This window comes from Diceros bicornis, chromosome 20 (assembly GCF_020826845.1).
Source record: "Diceros bicornis minor isolate mBicDic1 chromosome 20, mDicBic1.mat.cur, whole genome shotgun sequence".
Lineage (NCBI taxonomy): Eukaryota > Metazoa > Chordata > Mammalia > Perissodactyla > Rhinocerotidae > Diceros > Diceros bicornis.
The window spans coordinates 53,086,865-53,106,576 of record NC_080759.1 but is presented as its reverse complement, the minus strand read 5'-3'; the positions used below and the strand labels follow the sequence as shown (position 1 = coordinate 53,106,576).

At 41.3% G+C, this 19,712-nt stretch overlaps 1 protein-coding gene across 10 annotated transcripts in view; it reads right to left on the bottom strand.

Annotated features, from left to right (window-relative positions):
* Positions 1 to 19,712, bottom strand: part of CTNND2 (catenin delta 2) — an 892,220-nt gene that overhangs the window by 111,072 nt on the left and 761,436 nt on the right. For all 10 annotated transcript variants that reach the window (XM_058564342.1, XM_058564335.1, XM_058564340.1 and 7 more), the window contains 2 exons: positions 17,041 to 17,158; positions 11,672 to 11,857 (listed from right to left, as the gene is read on the bottom strand). In XM_058564342.1, the coding sequence (XP_058420325.1) occupies positions 11,672 to 11,857; positions 17,041 to 17,158 (304 nt within the window). The remainder of the gene's footprint in view (positions 1 to 11,671; positions 11,858 to 17,040; positions 17,159 to 19,712) is intronic.

Genomic DNA, 19,712 nt, shown 5'->3' with positions numbered 1-19,712 from the left:
GTCCAGGGGCCACTAAAAATAGGAGAGCCATTCCCGCCCACTGAGAGCTTATGATGGAGGGTGGAGTATATACGTAAGTGAATGTAACTGACAGTAGAATGGATAAGCTCTCTGAGCATGATTCTAGCACATTGCTATAGGAAGGAAGGAGAAAAGATGGATTAATTTTGATTGGGCAGGGTGGAAGAAGGCTAAACAAGGTAGCGTATTTTACAGTTGGCATACTATTGGCATAACACAGTAGTTAGTAACAAATGCCCTCGCTTCTTACGCATAAGTGTTAAATGTGATAAATTCGTATATAACTTATAAAATACATATTTGTTTGATTTTGAGTACTATTGTTGCATCTATGGGCATCAAATAAATGACAGAATGGGCAAAAGAGAGAAAATTGCTATAGTTTATTAGATTCATTGACACAAGCTATAGGCAAATCTAGACTTCCAGCAATTCTCTTAAGTTTGCTTTGAAGTAAATCTAACGAATAACAGGAAAATGTGTAATTAAAAATTAATTAGATAATTTAAAAATTATGGATTATATGCACAAAAGAATATCAGTAGACTATTAAAAATGATAATTGTGAAGATTGTGTAGTGACTTGGACAAATTATGATGATAAAAGTTAAATCAACAAAGCAGGATGCAAAGTGGTATATGGGGTTTGTGCTTTATACCAAGTAAAATGCATCACAAAAAACCTGCAATGATAATAAAAACTTATTAACAGAATGTTTATATCTTTCATTTTGTTCTATATTTCAAATTTGCTGTTGTTACTCATAATTTAAAAAATATTAAAAATTGTAATAATGATTCTGATCTTTGATCACACACAGCCTTTATCTTTTATGAAAAATAAAAACAATGAGTATAAGGAGGGTAGAAACGAAGTAAACTGTATGTTTAGAAAAAATATTCCCATATTCACTTTTGAGGAAAATCACAGTAAAACAAAACAATTCCTTTATAATTTTAGGGTAGGAGTACTAAGTTATTTAACTGCTTATTTGTGTTTAATAACGATTGTTTAAAATAAATCTAAATGACATACACTAAGCTTTCTCACAGATATTCTATGTATATACATATGTATGTGTATATATACATATAAATAGAAAACAAAACTACATTTCAGAATCTGTGTAAGTTCCTTTGTTCTGAAAATTTTACTGGAAGAAAACACAGGCTTACTTTGTATCCTTGTAATGTAAAAATGGAAGTGTTGTTAGACATAATATAAAGTTATTTAACTGTAACAAATAATTTCAAGAATTTCATCATTCATTTTCCAAAAGAAAAATTAACAACTCATGCCTTCTTTTTCTCAATTATGATATAGCTTAGTTTAAGTCAAGGCTAAAGCTCAGAGATGAATGACACCTCATGGATGGACATGGGACATCGCATTAAAGGTCATTTTCAATGAGAGTGTCACTCAATTTCAGCTTTATAACAAAGACACTCAGTGTGGGAATCTTCTTGTGCTTTTAACCAAAGCCACTTCTAAACCGTTCAAAGATGACTTTGCACCTGTGTACAGCCTGTCAATGAAAGCAGTACATCTCTTCTCAACACATGAAAAAACAAAATTAAAAGTGAAGCAGGCTTGTCACATTGCTCTGGTTCATTATTTGAGACTGGCTCACTGCACTGGATAGAAAGACGGCACTAGAAAAAGAGAACAGTCATTTTGTAGGTTTGCTGACTTCAAACATGAAGCAGGGGAAATACTGGCTTCTCAAGGAAACCAGCTTGGGGTACTGAATCTTACTGCTAGTGCAACAGGAAATGGAAAATTAATTCATTTGGTTTTTTTTTTTCATTTTTTATTTTACCATCTCCTTAAAACTTTTATGCTATCATTTTCATAAAAAGATTTAACAATATTCAGAAAAATCAGACTATGAAATTTAGAACCCAACATGGATGAAATTTCCCTCTCATATGTGAGCTAACAGAACAGCGGGAGGTATACAGAAGCCGTATTTGCATGCTCATTACAAAATGTGACAGCCAAACTATAAAAAGAGCAAAAACAGCTGTGTTATCATTTGCTGGGTTTCATCTTGCTCTCCTTTTCTAACTTCTGCACAATAAAACAGGATAAATGGCTAAATCAGTAGACAATTTTCTTCTGCTCTGACATGTGATCTATGTAGTTCTTAAATACCTTTTATTACAATCCTTTTTTAATGGCTACAGAGAAAATCTGAAGGAAATAAAAGGAAAACTGATGTGAATACGGATAATCTTTGATGGCAAGTAAAAATGGGGTTCAAAAGAGATTCTCTGCTATTTCAGGACGTTGACAGCACCTGGTATGTCAATACCGAAGAAAAAGAACTATTTCAAAGCCAGCTAATGTATTTGGCCTTGATCTGGCTACTTCATTCAAACTTTTATTGAGTTAATAGGGAAAGAAATATCAATTGTCCATTAAAAAATATATTTTCATCCCCTATAAAAAGACCAGAAGTCTTCTTTAAGAGTTGTGCTAACATACTAGACGTATGTTGCCTAGGAAATCAACATCAGCAGGAGTACATGACAACGGTGACATCAGGACCAGACTGAAGCTGTGAAACAGTCCTGTACATGCAAATTTCAATGCAAACCTTCTTCTACAGTGAGGATCCACGAGAGACCATGGGATACGCAACTCTTTTACCAAAGTGGGAATACGTCATTTATAAATTTAACAATAACATGCATCTACCCTGAAATTTCTACAGAACTGCAATGGACTGGAGGCACGCAGTGGCTCAATCTTTAACACAGAACACCGATCATCCAGCTCTTCAGTCCTAAGAACACAGGGCTAAATTTACAAGCCTTACGAAAATCGTGTTTGTTTTGGACTGTTCCCAGATTGTGACATACACATACACCAACATGTAAGTGCGCATTTATATATCTTCATTCATCAAGTTGAAGTTTAAAAATCAAGCAGAGATTAGATAAAGGGAAAGGAGAAGAAAAAGGAGAAACACATTTGTAGTTTAAAAAAGTTTTATTCCAGCTTGGGGGAAATTGTCAGTGAAAATATCCCTTCCTCCTCATGCTTACAAAAGTTCTAGCAGGTTTTGATTCCTAAAGGTATTACTTAAGTGTTCAAATTATACTTTGTGCAAGTCATTCACATGTTGTTAAATAGAAAAAAATGCCAGAGGACATATTTCTAGTGTTAAAGCTCATCTTATTCATTGTCTTGTTTATAGGAATTTAGAATTTTACATATATATTTAGAGTTCATGAAGCTAAGGATTGAGTGGATTATACTAGAGTTCTTAAGGTTTTTTTATGGATAATGCTATGGATTAAATGTTTGTGTCTCCCCAAAATTCATATGTTGAAGCTCTAATCCCCAATGTGATGGTATTTGGGGGGGGACTTTTGGGAGGTAATTAGGTTTAGATGAGGTCATAAAGGTAGAGACCCCATTATGGGTTTAGTGCCTTATAAAGAGATAAAGGGATCAGAGCTTTCTCTTTCCCCCAAGTAAAGACAGAGCAAGAAGGCGGACATCTGTGAACCAGGAAGAGGCCCTCAACAGACACCGATCTTTGCCAGCCCCTTGATCTTGGACTTCCAGCCTCCAGAACTATGAGAAATAAATGCTTAACACCCAGTCTATGGTATTTTGTTATAGTACCCAGACTACAGCAGACTAAGACGGTAATCACAGGGAGGACTAAGACAACTCAGTGTTAGCGGGGCCTTCTAGCTACATGACTTTTCTGCCATGGCACTCTCTTGGGGACAGGCTGGCAGCAAAGCAAGGAGAGTGTGGCAGGATTATGTTGACAGTAGGTCACAGAGAAAACCAACAGATTGATTTGTCAGCCCAGATAGCGCCACACTCAATAACATATCAGACATTCATAACAGAACATAACATTTCTTTACTAACTTTAAATGAATGACTGTATGAGTAATGTCAATAAGCAAATCAGTGAATAATTTATACCATTCATTTTTTAAAATTGTGTAAAATTTAAAATATATATTCTCTCTCCAAGAACGTAATGCTCAAACCTTCTTGAAAAGGAAGTGAATAACACGTTCCCATGTTAGAAGCCAACGGGCTGCTGAAATTTGGACAGGATGCTTTTTGATACCGTCACGGTCAGGGAAGAAGAGATCCATGGGCCACTGTAAGAAATGTCTGCTTAGAAAGAAAATCACATAGATGTGGGAATGTGTTCAATGTGTAGGATAAAAAAAAAGAAAAGAAAGCCTTTCTTTGGACTTGTTTTTAATACTTTTGCTTCCCCATAGCGCTTAAATTCTATTTAAAAGATTTCTATCTTAGTTGACTTGAGGATGGAACAGTGGAAGCCATTTGCTCCTTAAATGAAGAGAAAGATGTGCCTTAGGGCTAAAAATCAGAAAGTTCAAAAACCAGAACGTGAAGATGTCCATATGTTTTACAAAGAGACTTTGTAAACGTGGGGTTCTTTAAGGGATGGCGGCTCACAAGACTACTCTGATTATTACATTCATAAAAGCCCCTACTGAATGAGAAGTTAACAAGAGACTTCAGCTCTGCCCCTCTGTAGGGGCATACAACTGCCCCAGTCTCCATCTCCAAGGCAATGGGCTGGGTACCATGGAGATGCGAACAAGAAGTGCTCGCCTAAGGGGAGAAATATTTACATTTCAGGATAAGTGCTAAAATATGCCACTGTTCCTCTCATATATGTCACAGCCATCCATGTTTATGTAAAGAAAAGAGCTTTTACTTCTGGGCTGTATCTTCAGAACACAAATAGAAAAGGCCTCTTCACCAGCGGAATGCATCTCTTTTGCCTAGATATCTCCCCCAAGGAGGGGGCATCACAGTCATTACACATGTGCAAGCTTTTCTTTTTAAGGGAGTTCAGTGAAATAAACAACAGTCCAGAGATACTGCAAGATAAAGGGAGTGGACCTGCGGTGACAGGGAAACATCTTGATTTTAAAATCCCCCTCCTCCCGCTCAGCTGAAGTCACATGTCACAAAATGCAGGAAGAGAAGACAGCTCTAAGATGTTTCCAAGAAGGTAAACTGTCAGGGATGTTCTCTCATGCAGCGTTTGGTTTAATTAGGCTGCAGCCACTACTTTAAAAAGCAACAACCTGGGGGCTGGCCTTTGGCATACTGGTTAGCTTTGGCGTGCTCAGCTTCAGCGGTGTGGATTAGAGGGTTGGGATCCCGGGCGCAGACCTACACCACTCATCAGCCATGCTGTGGGAGCAACCAACATACAAAATAGAGGAAGACTGGCACAGGTGTTAGCTCAAGGTGAATCTTCTTCAAGCAAAAAAGAGAAAGATAGGCAACAGATGTGAGCTCAGGGCGAATCTTCCTCAGCAAAAAAAAAAAAAAAAAAAGGCAGCAACCTAACCACAAGTCCATCCACTGTCGGCCATTTTTGCTTGACTTGGTTTGAACAGCAGAGTCACTAATTGATTTTCCCTTTACAGCGTTTCATTATCACTTCCAGCCTTTGGGGAAATGGGTAAGGGAAGTGGAGAATAGAAGTGGTGTTTATTTAAAAACTCCAAACAACTGTAAAAACCAAGAGAAATGATTACTGTGTTGACATTTGGGGAATTCAAAGCAAAGGGTAGCTCAGCTTTCTGAATTCCCCTGGAAGCTGTTCAGAGACACTGACTACAGGGGGCATGAGCTGTGCAAAGAGCAGCAAAGGATGAAGGCAAGAGGTGATGGCCAATTAGCTGTATTTGTGTGCCACACATTGTCTCCAGGTTCTCCTTGCAGAAGATATGAGGGGTTTTGCATTTGAGAGATTAGAAACCTGTATTAAAGCAGGGGCAGGGTATGGTGTTTTCCGAACAAAGCATCAGAGCAGAAGGCATTCAGGGACAGGCTTGCTGATTCACCTCCATGGGTGTGGGACCAAGGGGCTGTGCGGGCACACATCCTTTAGGAAGAGGTCAGAGGGAGGCTGGTGGTGCTGCCTACTCCAGAGATTGGCAAAATGAGGCCGCTGTGCTGTACCCCACAGAGGAGCGTTATCAAGGCTGGTCCACATCACCAGGCTGGCCTGCCCCTTCCCCAAGTCATCGTGATGGAACCTAACTTTCATCTAGAAGTCTCTCTGCTCCTAACTTCCCATCCACCTGGGCCATGACTTCCCCATTACCCGCCTTTTAAAGGGAGGTCTGTCCCTGACATGCCAACCTCCTTCAGGTAATCCTGTAGTTTTGTTTGTTTGTTTATATCTTTGGTAATACATCCCTCAGAGATAGTCTAGTATAGTCAGTCTCAGCTGGGGCAACTTTCCCACCCAAGGGGACAATTAGCAAGGCTGGAGACATTTTTGTTTGTCACAAGTGGGGGAGGGGACCCTATTGGGATCTACCGGGTAGAGGCTAGGGATGCTGATAAACATCCTATAATGCACAGGCCTGCCCCCACAACAGAGAACTATCCAGCTCAAAATGTCAACAGTGCTAAGGTTGAGAAACCCTGGCCTAGTAGTACAAAACACAGAGTATTTATTAACGGTGTGGTGTACTGAATACTAAAGTGTAAATAAGGAAACTAAGTGAGACACCTAAAATAGAGTTTTAAGTCTGTAAACTTGCCAAAAGCAGAAGAGCAGCATTTTAGGTGATGGGATATATTTTACACGAGAGGTGTATAAGAAATAGGAGAAGAATCTCATTCATTTACGGGTAGTGGCAAAGGAGAGTCATTACATAAAAATGTGCAGCCGTGATCATTGCAGGCTCACGTGATTTATTGCTTTGAGGACAGTAAATAGCATGTCTTGAGTCACCAAGCTCCTGGCATACGGTGAGGTGAAGGCAGAGGGAGACTATACCGGAATCAGCTGTGAGGAACGAACGGCAGCTGAAATAAGCAGATGGTTAGAAAGGAAACGGTACTAACCAGCAAAAGAAAAAGTATGGTTACTATTAAGAAAATGAAAACTGTCTGGAAGAAAGAAAAACAACCTGTGATATTAGGAAATGAGAACTCAAAAGCATCAAGAATAATAAAGGGCAGATCCATCAAGTGATAATAAATCAAATCAAAATGTGCTTAAACTGTCATCGGCATTTAGGGTGATTAAGATACATTTTGGCTTATGTATCCAAAGCTTGAAAAACATTCTTCTGGTCTAGATATTTCACTTCTATGAATTCATCCTTGAAACGTGATTAAGGACGTAGGGGAGATTTAACTGCACAGATGTTTACTACAGTTTACATTAGTTAAAATTTGGAAGCAACCTAATTTTCTGATAATTGATATTGTTCACACATCACAGTATACCCTTACAATGGAATTCTTGGTAGCCCTTCCACATTCCAGTGTAAACGACTATTTACTGCCAAGAAAAGAGGTCATGCTGAGTCAAGAGATAAACTGTGTACAACAGCGTGCAGAGTGAGGCAGAGTGGGCAATGTGCCCACACCTGTTCTTCCCTACAGTGCTGTGCCAAGGCGGGCAGTGGGTGCAGTCACCTGGGTGCAGGTAAGCAGGTGCTGCACTGTTTGCAGAGAATTTCCAAACAGTGAGATGAATAAAAGTCAGTCTTCTTTTAACTACTATGTGCAGACGATTCTAAACAATTTCAGTGATAAACTATCCCCCCTCCAGGGACCGAGAGCTCCTACTGCACCCCCTTAGAATGCCAGTGCACCGTTTTTTCCTTTAGCTAAGAAAATGTCCAAAGTTCACCTAGGGTCTTGATTGCCCCACAAAAACACTGCATTTCCCAGCCTCCCTTGCAGCACAAATGCTAACGTGACCCATTCAGAGCAAAGGGGTGTGAGCAACAGATGTGTGTGACTTTTTGGGTGAGCCCTAAAGGAAAGAGCACCGCCCACCCCCTGGTCTTCTTTGCCCCATTTCTGTTCCTGAACTGTAGATGTGAAGAGCCTCACGTTTCTCCTGGTAAACTCTTTGGCTCCTCTGTCCTGGGAAGTATCTGTTGTGGATTAGATCTTTTCATTTTACACTGCCCGTTATGCCTTTCTCAGAGGCATCTTACATTTAAGAGAAGAAAACATACATTTTTATAAGCAAACATTGACTTAGTGCCTTTTTGAATATTATTTTCTAAATGGCATTTGAAAAGATTACAAATGCATGTCCCTTGTAGAAAATCTGTAAATACATAAATACAAAAAATCAATCATCTTCTGTCTTTGATGTTACCTCCCTTTTTCTAGAAACACATACATTTTTATATATGCATATATTTTATATTTGCATATGACACATATTTTACAAAACTGGCCAGGTTTTATCTACATTCTATCTGTATCTATATACACACCTGTTTTTATATTTCTTTCTTCACTTTACTTTGTATTATATATTGTCTCTAATCACTACAATTTCTTTAAAAACCTGACTTTATGAGCAATTCCAGAGGAAGGATGACATCTGACCATTTTTAAAGCTATAAACCTAGAACTCTCTGGAAGCTTCTAGATGAGTTAAGTCAGTTTGCAGGCTCGGAAGGTAACCTGTTGTTCTGGTGTTAGCAGAGATGGGGATGCTTTGTCCTAGAGAGGTCCAGGAACATTTCTCACCTTGCTGCAACCTGTTTACAGTAGGGTCTTGGCTCTTCCTCTCACTTGAGGACTTGAAATCCTTTAGACTCCTTGGACTGGCAGCCTGTTTTCCTCAGAAGCAAAGTACTTAAGGAAATCCTCAGGGTGAAGCACTTTTTCCCTGCTGAGACCCCAGGGATGGGCTGGCTCAGATGCCCATCTTTCCCAGCAGGTGGTGCCATCTTAACTCAGTTCTCTCCCTGGGACTGACCGCCAAGCCAGGAGGCCCACTGGATTGGTGGCGCCTTCCTGTTCCTCCTCTTCTTCATTTCATCTTATATTCCAACTTTGCTCTCCCTTCTGCCTCCAGGCCTTTCAGCTTTGCCTCCCTTCTATCAGTCTTCAAATGCAAGATATTTTGAATATCTTGACTTTTTTGACTTTTAAATATTTTGACTTAAATATTTTGAACTTGACAAAACATACTAAATAGCTTTTCGAACGAGCGTTAATTGTTATCTGTTTACGTCCTTAATAAGCTTGATAGTGAATTTTTTGGCACTTCAGAATATTTTTGTACTATATGAGAGCCCAGTTAAAACACTTTTTAAAAAACTGTCATTTGGTTGAAATCATAACTTTGAAGTTTCTTTATAAGCAACAACATTCAATTGTGTTTTAACTCATGGTAGCTTCAGCAAAACTTTCTTAAAGAAATTCTTTTTATTTTCCCCTTAAAGAATACTGTAAAAGAAATGGGACAAACGAACCATATAAATTTTCACTAAGACTTTGGCAAAAATCATAAAATGCTATTAATCACTTCATCTTACTCAACTTAAGAAAGAGCTCATCGAAGTCATAAAATATGGTTCAAAGTACAGTGTTCTAAGCCTGGAAAACCTCTCACCAGAAAGTTTCAAGGAGGCAGCTAACACCTTGAAAGAAGGCCTATATCTTGGGGTGAAGTTCATGAATCTTCTCTTCTGACCCCTGACTTCTCTGGACCCAATCACCCCTCATCTCACCTGGAACTTGGAAGACTTCAAGCCACATGAGTGCACCTTGGCAGAGTTGGAGAAAGGGTTTAGAGCAGAATCTTACAAAATGAGACGTCAGTGAGAGGCACAGGGGCCATCAGAAGGATGTGTTTCAGAATCTGAGCAACAGATTGGAGAGAAAACCTTGAAATCAGAGTGAATTCAATCTCAGCTTAAAGTGTTGTAGCCAAGGCTAATGTTGTATAGATGCAATTTCCAAATCTGTCTTCCAAAGTGGCCTGGGGCCCATCCAGGAGGTTCTGAGTCCTTAGGTGGGGGGTGAGACCAGGGGATTATGATTGGGCAGATTGGAAAGCACTGCATTCCTGCCCAAATGTTGTTCTTCTTCTCAACCTTCATTATGCTGGCTCATTTCCCAGGATAAATCAGTGTAGGGACAGGGCCCCATGGTATATAATGCTGCAAAACGAAACCATGAGAAGAACCCATTATACCTTTGTTAGGCCATGTTTAATTTATTTGATATTGAAAATGTGCAGAACCCACAATGGTTTGGCCCCCTTAAGTACTGGGTAGGAAACCTGAGTTATCTGACATCAGTTAGTATAATGCCTGGCACGTAGCAGGTTCAATAAATACCTGCCGGCTGATCACTACATTCCCCTGGTCCTATCTCCAGCTGCTGGTTTTAAGTGGCTAAATTAAGAACCACAGCTCAATCCTCTTAAAAGGCTACTCAGATTCAGGGAGAGGACAGGAGACGCAGAGCGGAGACTCACAACAGGAGAGAATGCAGGGCTGGGAATCTGGTTCTCAGAGCGGGAGGTAGCCATCAAAGAGGCAATGAGCATGGATCTCCTAAATTACAGGCATGTTTAAGCAGGAACAGACAGATCTAAATGTTGTAGAAGTATCTGGGGCAGCCCTCAGGGGCCACGAACAGCTAGAAAGCCAGAACCTACAAAAAGTGCTAACACTGACGCAGTCAAGTTAAATTTAGGAATTGTATTTAAGAATGCATTCCCATTAATCCTTACTCTAAATAAAATAGTTCCTTTAACCCTTACTTGAAGTAAAACTATTTCTAACACAGTTTAGAAAATAGTGTCCTATGATCTAAACAGATACTTTTGCATTTTTATTTTGAATTAAAACCTGGCAAGAGAGAGTGTTGTGGGCTCTGTCCCTCTTTCTCAGTCATCCACTCCTGAGGACAGTCAGACCTGGGGTCTGTACGACCCTCAGCAGCTGGAGATAGGTCCAGTGTCCAGGGGAATGCTGGACGGGTGACAAGTGTCCAGGGGAGACGGGAAAACCTCAGTGGCAGGGTTTCTGGCCGGCGGCAGGATGAACACTTCTTTACCTTACTCCCTTCCCTGGGGGTCCGGTGGGTGAGGGGTTCTGCATCCCAGAGGCTCCCGGGGAGAGGGGTGGAGGTTGTTCTGATTCTGCCAAGGCTGAGAGTCGCTGCCTGTTGGCCTTTACTTCCCTGCAGGGTAACCTATGTACAGTTGCTCAAAGTAAAGTCCTTTCCATCCTGAAGAGGCCTCCCCAGCTGGACAGCTTTCTGAATTCATCAAGATTGTCCCCCAAGGCCAAGCTTCTAATGGCATTCTGTTGGAAGGGCTGTGACTCTCAGACTGCTACTCCTATTTCCAACAATAAGTGCAAGACTGCATATTCAAACATTTCAAAACGTGCCATAAAATACATGTTGGATTTTTGTGCATCTCTCCTCGGCTTTCCTTCTTAGACAACACCTATTCTGTGCACCTGAATGACCTGCAAGGCACCCCACCTGAACCCCACAAGGACCTCGATAAACGTGTGAGTCAACCCACAGAAGAAGCAGCAACCGGCTCCGACTCAACTCTACCAGCTGGCACCTTACAGCTTGCCCGGGACTCAAGTGGCTCTTTCTCTTTTGGAAATTTCCTATCTTGGCTCAGCTGCGGGACATGGGGGGAGTCACTTAATGTTCCACCGTCTCAGCTGTGTAATTCCCACAGGAAAGCTGTGCAGATGCGTGAGTGATTTTACCACGCGTTGAAAACGCAGAGCCCTGTACCTATATATACAGACGAGATATTAATGCTGTCATTAGGGAAGGGGATAATTGCATGCAGCTGCGAGTCGCCCGCATCACCTGATCTTGGGACTTCTTTTTCTTCTTCTTCTTGCCCCAGCACCCGGAGCTCTCTGTGTCTTTGCCATTGGCCTCACCACAGAGCAGTCCGTCAAGCTCATCCGTGCCCATGTGCTGTCCCTGAGACGTTTCTGCTGCCAGCCGGTACGAGAGGTTCCTTAAGATGCACACACAGTTTTCAACGGTCTGGAGAACCCAAAAAAAAAAAAAAAAAGGAAACAGAGGAGGAATGAATAAAAACTAACAAGCGCTCCTCCACCCAGAAAGGCAATCAATCTCCACGTACACATTTCTCTTTGGATGCATTCAGCTGCTGGCTCCTCAAGGGTCCCTTCGCAGCCACAGTGGAGAGAATTTAAAGAAGCTTGGAAAGGTCATCAGACCGTTTCTCCCCCCAAAGAAACAACTTATCAACAATAGTTACTTCTATAAACAGCTGTCATTGTTGACTGAAATTCACTTATGAGTAGAGAAGAACCTATAACCACAAGAGGTTCCAGATGTCGTCCACCTACTTACAGACAACTGCCACTTGGGGACTGGGGCTCAGAATCACCAAGAGCACGGATAACTGGATTTCCGTCAGCCTTGGGAAGGTGACATTAATATTCACCAACCACCAGAGCACTTTCTGGGAGTAAAATGGGGCAAGAGGTACAAACCAGGGTTGTCCCAGGCAAGCCAGGAGCTAGGGTCACCTGGGACCATGAATATCTCCATGTTACTGATTTTCTTTGAGATGGCTGGCACTCTTGTTTTCTTAGCATGGGGGTTAAACCGTGGTTAAGGACACACAGTGGAGAGCTGCACCCCTGTAGAACCCTAGATCTCTGACTATTGGCTGTGTGACTTGGACAACGCACCCAACATCTCATGACTCAATATCCTCCCCCGCAGCGTGGTCCTAATAGTATCCACATCTTAGCTTCCTGTGTAGATTAGGTGACCTAGAGTATGTATGTGTGGTAGGCAGAATAATGCCCTCCCAAGATGTCCAGATCTTAATCTCTGGAACCTATGAATATGTTAGATTATGTGGTGGGAGGAACTGAGGTTTCAGATAGAATTAAGGTTGCTCATCAGCTGACCTTCAGATGGGGAGATTATCCTAGATTATCTAGGTGGGCCCATGTAATCATGAGCATCCTATAAGTGAAAGAGGGAGGCAGAAGAGTGAAGCAGTGTGGAAAGGACATGACCCACCGTCAGTGGCTTTAGAGATGGAGGAAGGGGCCAAGAGTCAAGGAACATGGGAAGGCTCTAGAAGCTGGAAAAGGCAAGGAAATGGATTCTCTCTTAGAGCCTTCAGAAAGGGATGAAGCCTTGTTGACACTTGGATTTTAGCCTAACGAGACCTTTTTTGGACTCCTGATCTCTAAAATGGTAAGATAATAAATTTGTGTTGTTTTAAGCCGCCATGTTTGTGGCAACTTGTTACAGCAGCAATGGGAAACTAACACGGTATGTAAATACTGAGAAGAGTGCCCGGCACATGGGAAATGCTATAAGAGAGTTCATATCATAAACAATGGCAGAGACAGCACTGCCTGGAGGTCCGGAACATGTGACCTAGAGCCGGTCAGTCTGGCTTCAAATCCTGACTCTGCCATTTAATGAGCTGTGTGACCTTGCTGGGTGCAAAGTGCTTAATCTCTCTGCGCTTCTATTTCCTCCCCAAGACCCCACCTTCAAACATCATCACATTGGAGATCAGGTTTCACATAGGAATTTTAGGGGGACGTAAACATTCAACCTTTTGACCTTTGTTCTGGATTTGTGGAACTCTGAGAAGAGGAAAAAAAATACCCAATTTTAAAAAGGGACAAAATAATGATGGAAAAAAATGGAACTGAGTTAAGTTTTATTTCTAAAAGCATGCCACCTTGGCTATCATTTTGCAGACACCTAGAGTGTGACTGCCACTGCTCAAGGCAGGGAACATCATTCCATTTTACCGATGAAGGAAATGAGATCCGAAGCTGTAGGTAACTCATACCAGATTGTGTCACTTTCCTCTACGCCTAGGTTGGGACTGGAAGGGGCAGGGGCTGCCAGGGTTCCAATCCTGCACTGCTCCCCACCTATGACTGGAATCTGGTAAAAGGCAGCATATCTTTTACTTGACTAGTGGGGGCATGAAAATCAACTAGGAAAACCAGTTTTCAGGATAGATCTCTGGAGCCTTTGCTATTCCAGACCTTTCTTGTCAGCTTTTCAAGGTTTCAGGGACTGCTAATCCCACAGGCTTTGAGTCAACTTGATTTTCTATTTCAAGCATCCTCTCAGCATCAAAAAAGGAACCACGTGAAAGCAGGTAAACACAAGACGAGGCATGAGAGGGAGAAAAGTCTCTCCCTGAAAGGAAAATGTTATGGCATAAGTCAGAACGATTTTTAAATCATCTCAAACTGATTTTTCTTACATCAAAGGCTGGGGAGAATAAACTCTTTCTCATCCTGCTGTTCATCTTCCCTGGGGGCAACTCCAAAACTCTACTGAACAAACGACTACTGGGCAGTAAATCCGCAGTTTGGAGAAACGCTTTATAATCTACCTGTGGCTGGGGAGAAGCTGGACGGGAGCGAGAAAGTGGGGATGAGGAGAGTGGGGAGCGGAGAGGGAGGAGGTGTAGAGGGAAGCATGGGGCAAGGGAGGTCCCAGGGATTGAACTGGGTTATGCTTGGTTTGGGAGGGTGACCAATTTAAGCACTTTTCTCTTGAGGGGTTGGAAAAAGAAAAGGAAAAAAAAAGGCAGCCACTGCCCTTCTTTGGGACACCAGCAGAAGGCGTGTGGCAGCTGGTGGCTTTGCGTTTCACATCCCTTGCTGTCAACAGCGCTTTCAGCACTTCCTCTTGGCCACCAGGGTCATTTTGACTCCTTATTTTCTATTAGAAAGGGCTAATTTGGAAGTCTCCCCTAGACTGCTCTACCGTATGTTACCCCTTCAACAAACTGTCCCAATTATAGCAGCTGAGCTGAGAGCTTGCATGGAATCCAGGCTCTCTTGTTCACTAACTGCACTGACTTTAAAGAGAATGTGTACTCATTTTTTTTCCCTTCTAACTTGTCACTGTGAAAACTTGGAAGTGGCCAAGCAGAGGGCTGCATGGAAAATTATTATGGGACAAAAATCATATGTTAAAACTCAATAGCACATTCTGGCCAGCAAATCACTGCTGAGTAATTTATTGCATCTGAACTTTTCATCAGCGATGATGGGCCTCTGTGCCACAAAGCTGACATCACTGGGCATGGTCCACTAGTCAGTGGGAGGTGGAGGTGGCACGTCCACCAGCGTGCCCTGATGCCAAGGTCAGTGCTCTTCTATTCCATCAGGAATATCTGAGTCTTCTGACTCTAGCCATAAACAGGCCCAAATATTCCAATTTCCTCTTTTGAGGGAAATGTGGAAATTAAGAGAGATGATACCTAAGGTCTCCCAAAAGTTTGAGGAGTCTAGCCATTGGATACATCAGCAGAAGACGTGGGTGCCTCGCAGCACTTGTGGTGGGATCCCACTCCTGAGGCTGCCTTACCCATTACAATGTGCCATGGGCACCTGGCCAAGGCAAGAGGCTATTGACTTATTTTATTTTCAACTGCAAGGCCCAGACAGTATTAAAGCTCTTCTGGTATCCATTAGAGTAAGAGACTTAGTGTCCCAATGCCTTAGTCTTTACTGCTCTGAATATTGAGATCCTGGGCAGTGTGGCTTCAGAGAATTACCTTCGGCAGCTCTTCGAAAAAATCATGTGTCTATTATGTTAACAGGCATCTGTAAATACTCAAGACATCTTGACTGGTCACTTCTTTAGGGATGTAATTTTCCTGTCAATGATATTAAAAGGTCTAAAATGGCTGTCAAGGGCATTTACAAGAGGGGATGATTAAATCTTGATTACACCATAGTCCATCTTTGAAATTGATAACACCACATAGTAAATGAATGGATGCAAACACAACTGAGTGGCAGTGATAAGGTGACAAATAGTGTTTATAACTGGAGTCAGGTAGTACTCAAAGGGCTGAAGTCCCAGAAGATATCATGGATGCATGACTTTAGTGAATAGGGCTCAGGCATCAGTAATTTTCTCAATTTCTCAGTCACTCTCATGTGTGGTCAAGGCTGAGAAGCTCTATGCTAAATCACCCCCCATGCCAATTAGTAACTAAATGGATAAAATCACTCATATTTGTTCTTTATCTGACTTGATGACTAAATTACACTATACCATATTCCTGATTAGAGTCCATTTCAAAGCCGTATGTACTAAGGTGGGCTCACCTGATGAATTTTTAAAGCTACAAAAAACAAAGACCAAAGTTAGACATTCAGCTTCAGAGGGTGATGTTGGGGTCTAGTCATATGTGTTTATTAAATGCTCCAAAGGCAATTCTGAAGGAGAGTCAGTGTTGAAAACCATGGGATTAAGGTTGTGGTTCACAACCAGGGCCAATTTTGCTCCCTGTGGGAACAAGTTTGGCAATGTCTGGAGACATTTCTGTTTGTAATGACTAGTGTGTGGGTGGGATGCTACCGGCATCTGATGAGTAAAGGCCAGGGATGCCGCTTAACATCCTACAATGCACAGGACAGCCCCACAACAAAAAATTAATTGGCTCAAAATGTCAATAGTGTGGCTCTTGAGAAACCCTTATGAAGGTATCACATTTATCACACGTATTACTTTAAAAGCATCAGTAAAGTCTGCATTTATATCAAGAAATTATGAAATTACCTTGTGAATTTATATTTAGAGTGAATCAAAACTAGTCAAAAGACAAATTAAGATGAAACAAAATAGGTCAAACACTGGAAAAGCCCACCCAATTCTATTTTTGTCTGTGAACTAAAACACGGACTAGACACTGATGATTAATGTGTTGACAGCCTCATTTATTTAGCATTTTGACAGCATTTAATTAGACTTCATCGGGCATTTTTTAAAATGGCATTTGATACAATTAACAGTTGTTGAAAAGCTAACTTGTAAGAATATAGGATTATTCAAATCTTAGGTAGTTTTAACACTTTTTTTTCTTTTGGAAGTGGATTTTATAAAATAAAACCAGAAGCTTGTGGGTAATGTGATATGCCAAAATTTACACACTTATCTGGAACACCTGTGGTTTGAGTAACTTAAAAATCTAAATTTTTACTCATTACTAATCAAGACTTAGGTGTCTAGTTCTACGCTAGGATTAGAAGCCCTCTCTAGAAAACGCTGGATTCATACAAGGAAACCAACATAGACTTCAGAGTGAAAGTATTAAACTTCGTATTAGCTCCCCATCATCGTTAGCCACTGTTCAGTCCCTTGCATGTCTTTATTCTCTAACATGCTTAATCTACACAAATACAACAAACCTTGCTATCGATCTCACTACTCCCCAGCGCAGACTGGATCACGTAGAGCAGCGCATCGGTGAGCCCATCGCATTCCCGCATCCTCCTGCGGGCCTCCTCTCCCGCCGAACTAACATTCCTGCAAAGCAAAAGGACCCATCAGCAACCTTCACCGTGGTCACCCAAAGAACGTTCTTCCACGCCAACCTCCTCTCACAGTTTTAAAGAAAACATCTGCTTGCCTTTTCAGATTGTTTACCAAGAATATAGTTCTATTGAGTAGGGATGGCTCCAACAAATGCATCCTAGCATTGGGTAAGTCACAGATATCTGTAACCCAACTCCAGAAGTGGAGAATGCAGAATTCCGAGCAGGTGATCTGTGATGATCCCATGACGGCTGAGAATGAGTGACTTTCCAAAAGTCTTCAAAGTTTACTTCATTGACAATCGACGAGGGAATTGGAATCTCTTTGATTCAAAGGATTCTTCTTCTTTGAGAAGTTTGAAACATTTTTCAAAGACAGAGCTTCCAACTTACTGAAATATTTTAGAGATCTAATTTCACCTGCTTCAGAAATATAACTACTTTGGCTCAGTCATAAGTAAACTTCTAGAAATTTATTCTAAGAACATAGTTAGGAATTTCTTTGAAGATTTAGCCATTGGGATGCCCATGGTACCTTTTATGGGCAGGAATTGCCCAAGATCCTTCCTGTACTGGCATGTGCTGACCTAACACCAGCAGAAGGGGCCTCTTGTAATGGAATGCACAGCTGGGAAATAGAGAGATCTTCCAGATCTACCAAAGACAAGAGATAATCCTAGTTGAAGGTTAATCTTTGGGATCTTTTTAGTTACTCTATCACCTGAGAGTGTGTCCTTCCTAACCATGGCTAGGATTTGGTTCCAGGAGAGAATTTCTGCAGTGACTGACTCATGGGCAACACAGGCTTTTGGAGGGATGCTGGAGGAGGTGAGTTCATGGAAGGTACAAAGGGACTGAAAGAATTTAGAAACAGTGGGGAAGAGGGATGGAAAGAGAGAATAATCTAGGTAGCCCAATGGCTCTCACACCTTGGCTAGCATCAGAATTACCTGGCAGGCATGTTCATGTAGGTAGCATGGCCCCACCCTGGGGTCTCTGGTGGAGTCAGATAATTTGCATATTTGATGGTGCTGATGTTGAGAATTGTGCTCTGGATCTAGCTCTAGAGGAAGGGTTTGGGTAGGGAGGGTAGCAGTCTTTGCTGACTGCTGGGGGCAGCCACGTGGCAGATCCCAAGAATCTGTGGCCCCGGACAGAGCCTACAGGAGAAGTCGAATAGAATGAATCTCCATGCCCTCACTGTAATTGACAGAGGTATTCTCATTTCATTTTCACAACATCCTTCACTGTTACACTTCATTCTATTTTACAGATGAGAAAACAGGCTCAGAGAGGTTGTCCACAGCCACATGGGCAGTAAGCAGAGAAGCTGGAACAAAATCCAAGTCTGTGAAGGAGAGGAAAACAAGGGCTTGATGTATAATATGGATAGACTATTTTTTTTTTTTTAGGAATTAGAATAAAATTGGCCTAATGCTAAATTGCTACTGAACATAAAATTTTTTTTTGATATTTAAAAAGTTCTGTGGAATGTGTTTAAATAGGATCTCTCAGCATTTTAATGTGACACTGAGAAAGGTTATTCAATTCAAATTAGTATTTTTGGCATTTGCTGATCTTAAAATATAAACAAAATTCTTCAGTTCCTTAGATAATATAACTGGGCAAATATTGACAGCATTTTAATGTAAAGTGCTATAGATTCTGCCTTAGAGTGGCCAACCCTCGTTTCTGACAGGATCCCTGGGAGGGAAGAAGAACTAACTTTCTGCTAGGGAAAGAGTGGTGAGAGGCATACTGGTATGACTCTACACTAGAAGCATGGCCTTCGTAAGAGAGCATTTTTAGACCACTTCTTGAAATGATTTTCACCAGGTCGAGCTTTGAGCTTTAGAGTAATAGGTTTGTCAAAAATTCCAATCAGATCTCTTTGGCCAGGAGAATGCTGAGTGCAATGTGTGATTGTGTAGATCTTGCCTCTTTGTACTTTGATGAGGTTGTGTTTCCAAAGAAAGAATGAAAGAATTCAGACTTGAAAGAGCCTTAAGGATAGTTCATGTACACCTTAGTATGAGATATCCTCTACACTCTTCACTTAGTGATGAACGCTCAGTCTTTCCTTTGAGTAGCTTTATGATGGGGGCGGGCTGCCTCCTGATTCACAAAGAAACTTCATAATGATCTGCCCTATTTTCATTGGTGATCAATGAATGGGCAGGACCAACCAATGGAAAGATCAGGAATTAACAGCTCTGTCAACATTATAAGATGTCAATACTAATCTGAGCACTTCTCTTTATTCTAGTTTCTGTTCAATTCTAGTCTAGTCTCTTCCAAAATTAAAAAAAAAGTTATTAACTGGCTACTATATTAAAATGTGTAAGATACTGAGAAATGAGAAAGACTAATAAGTTAAGGTCCCAGGATGGAAGAGGCAGTGACTGGGACACACACACACACACACACACACACACACACACACACACCCTACAATCCAGAGGGGAGAAGTGATTTACTACAGTGTCTGCAGGTATGATGAGGTATATTTTTAAACAGATTGAGGTGTGTGCATGTCTCTTTTTCAA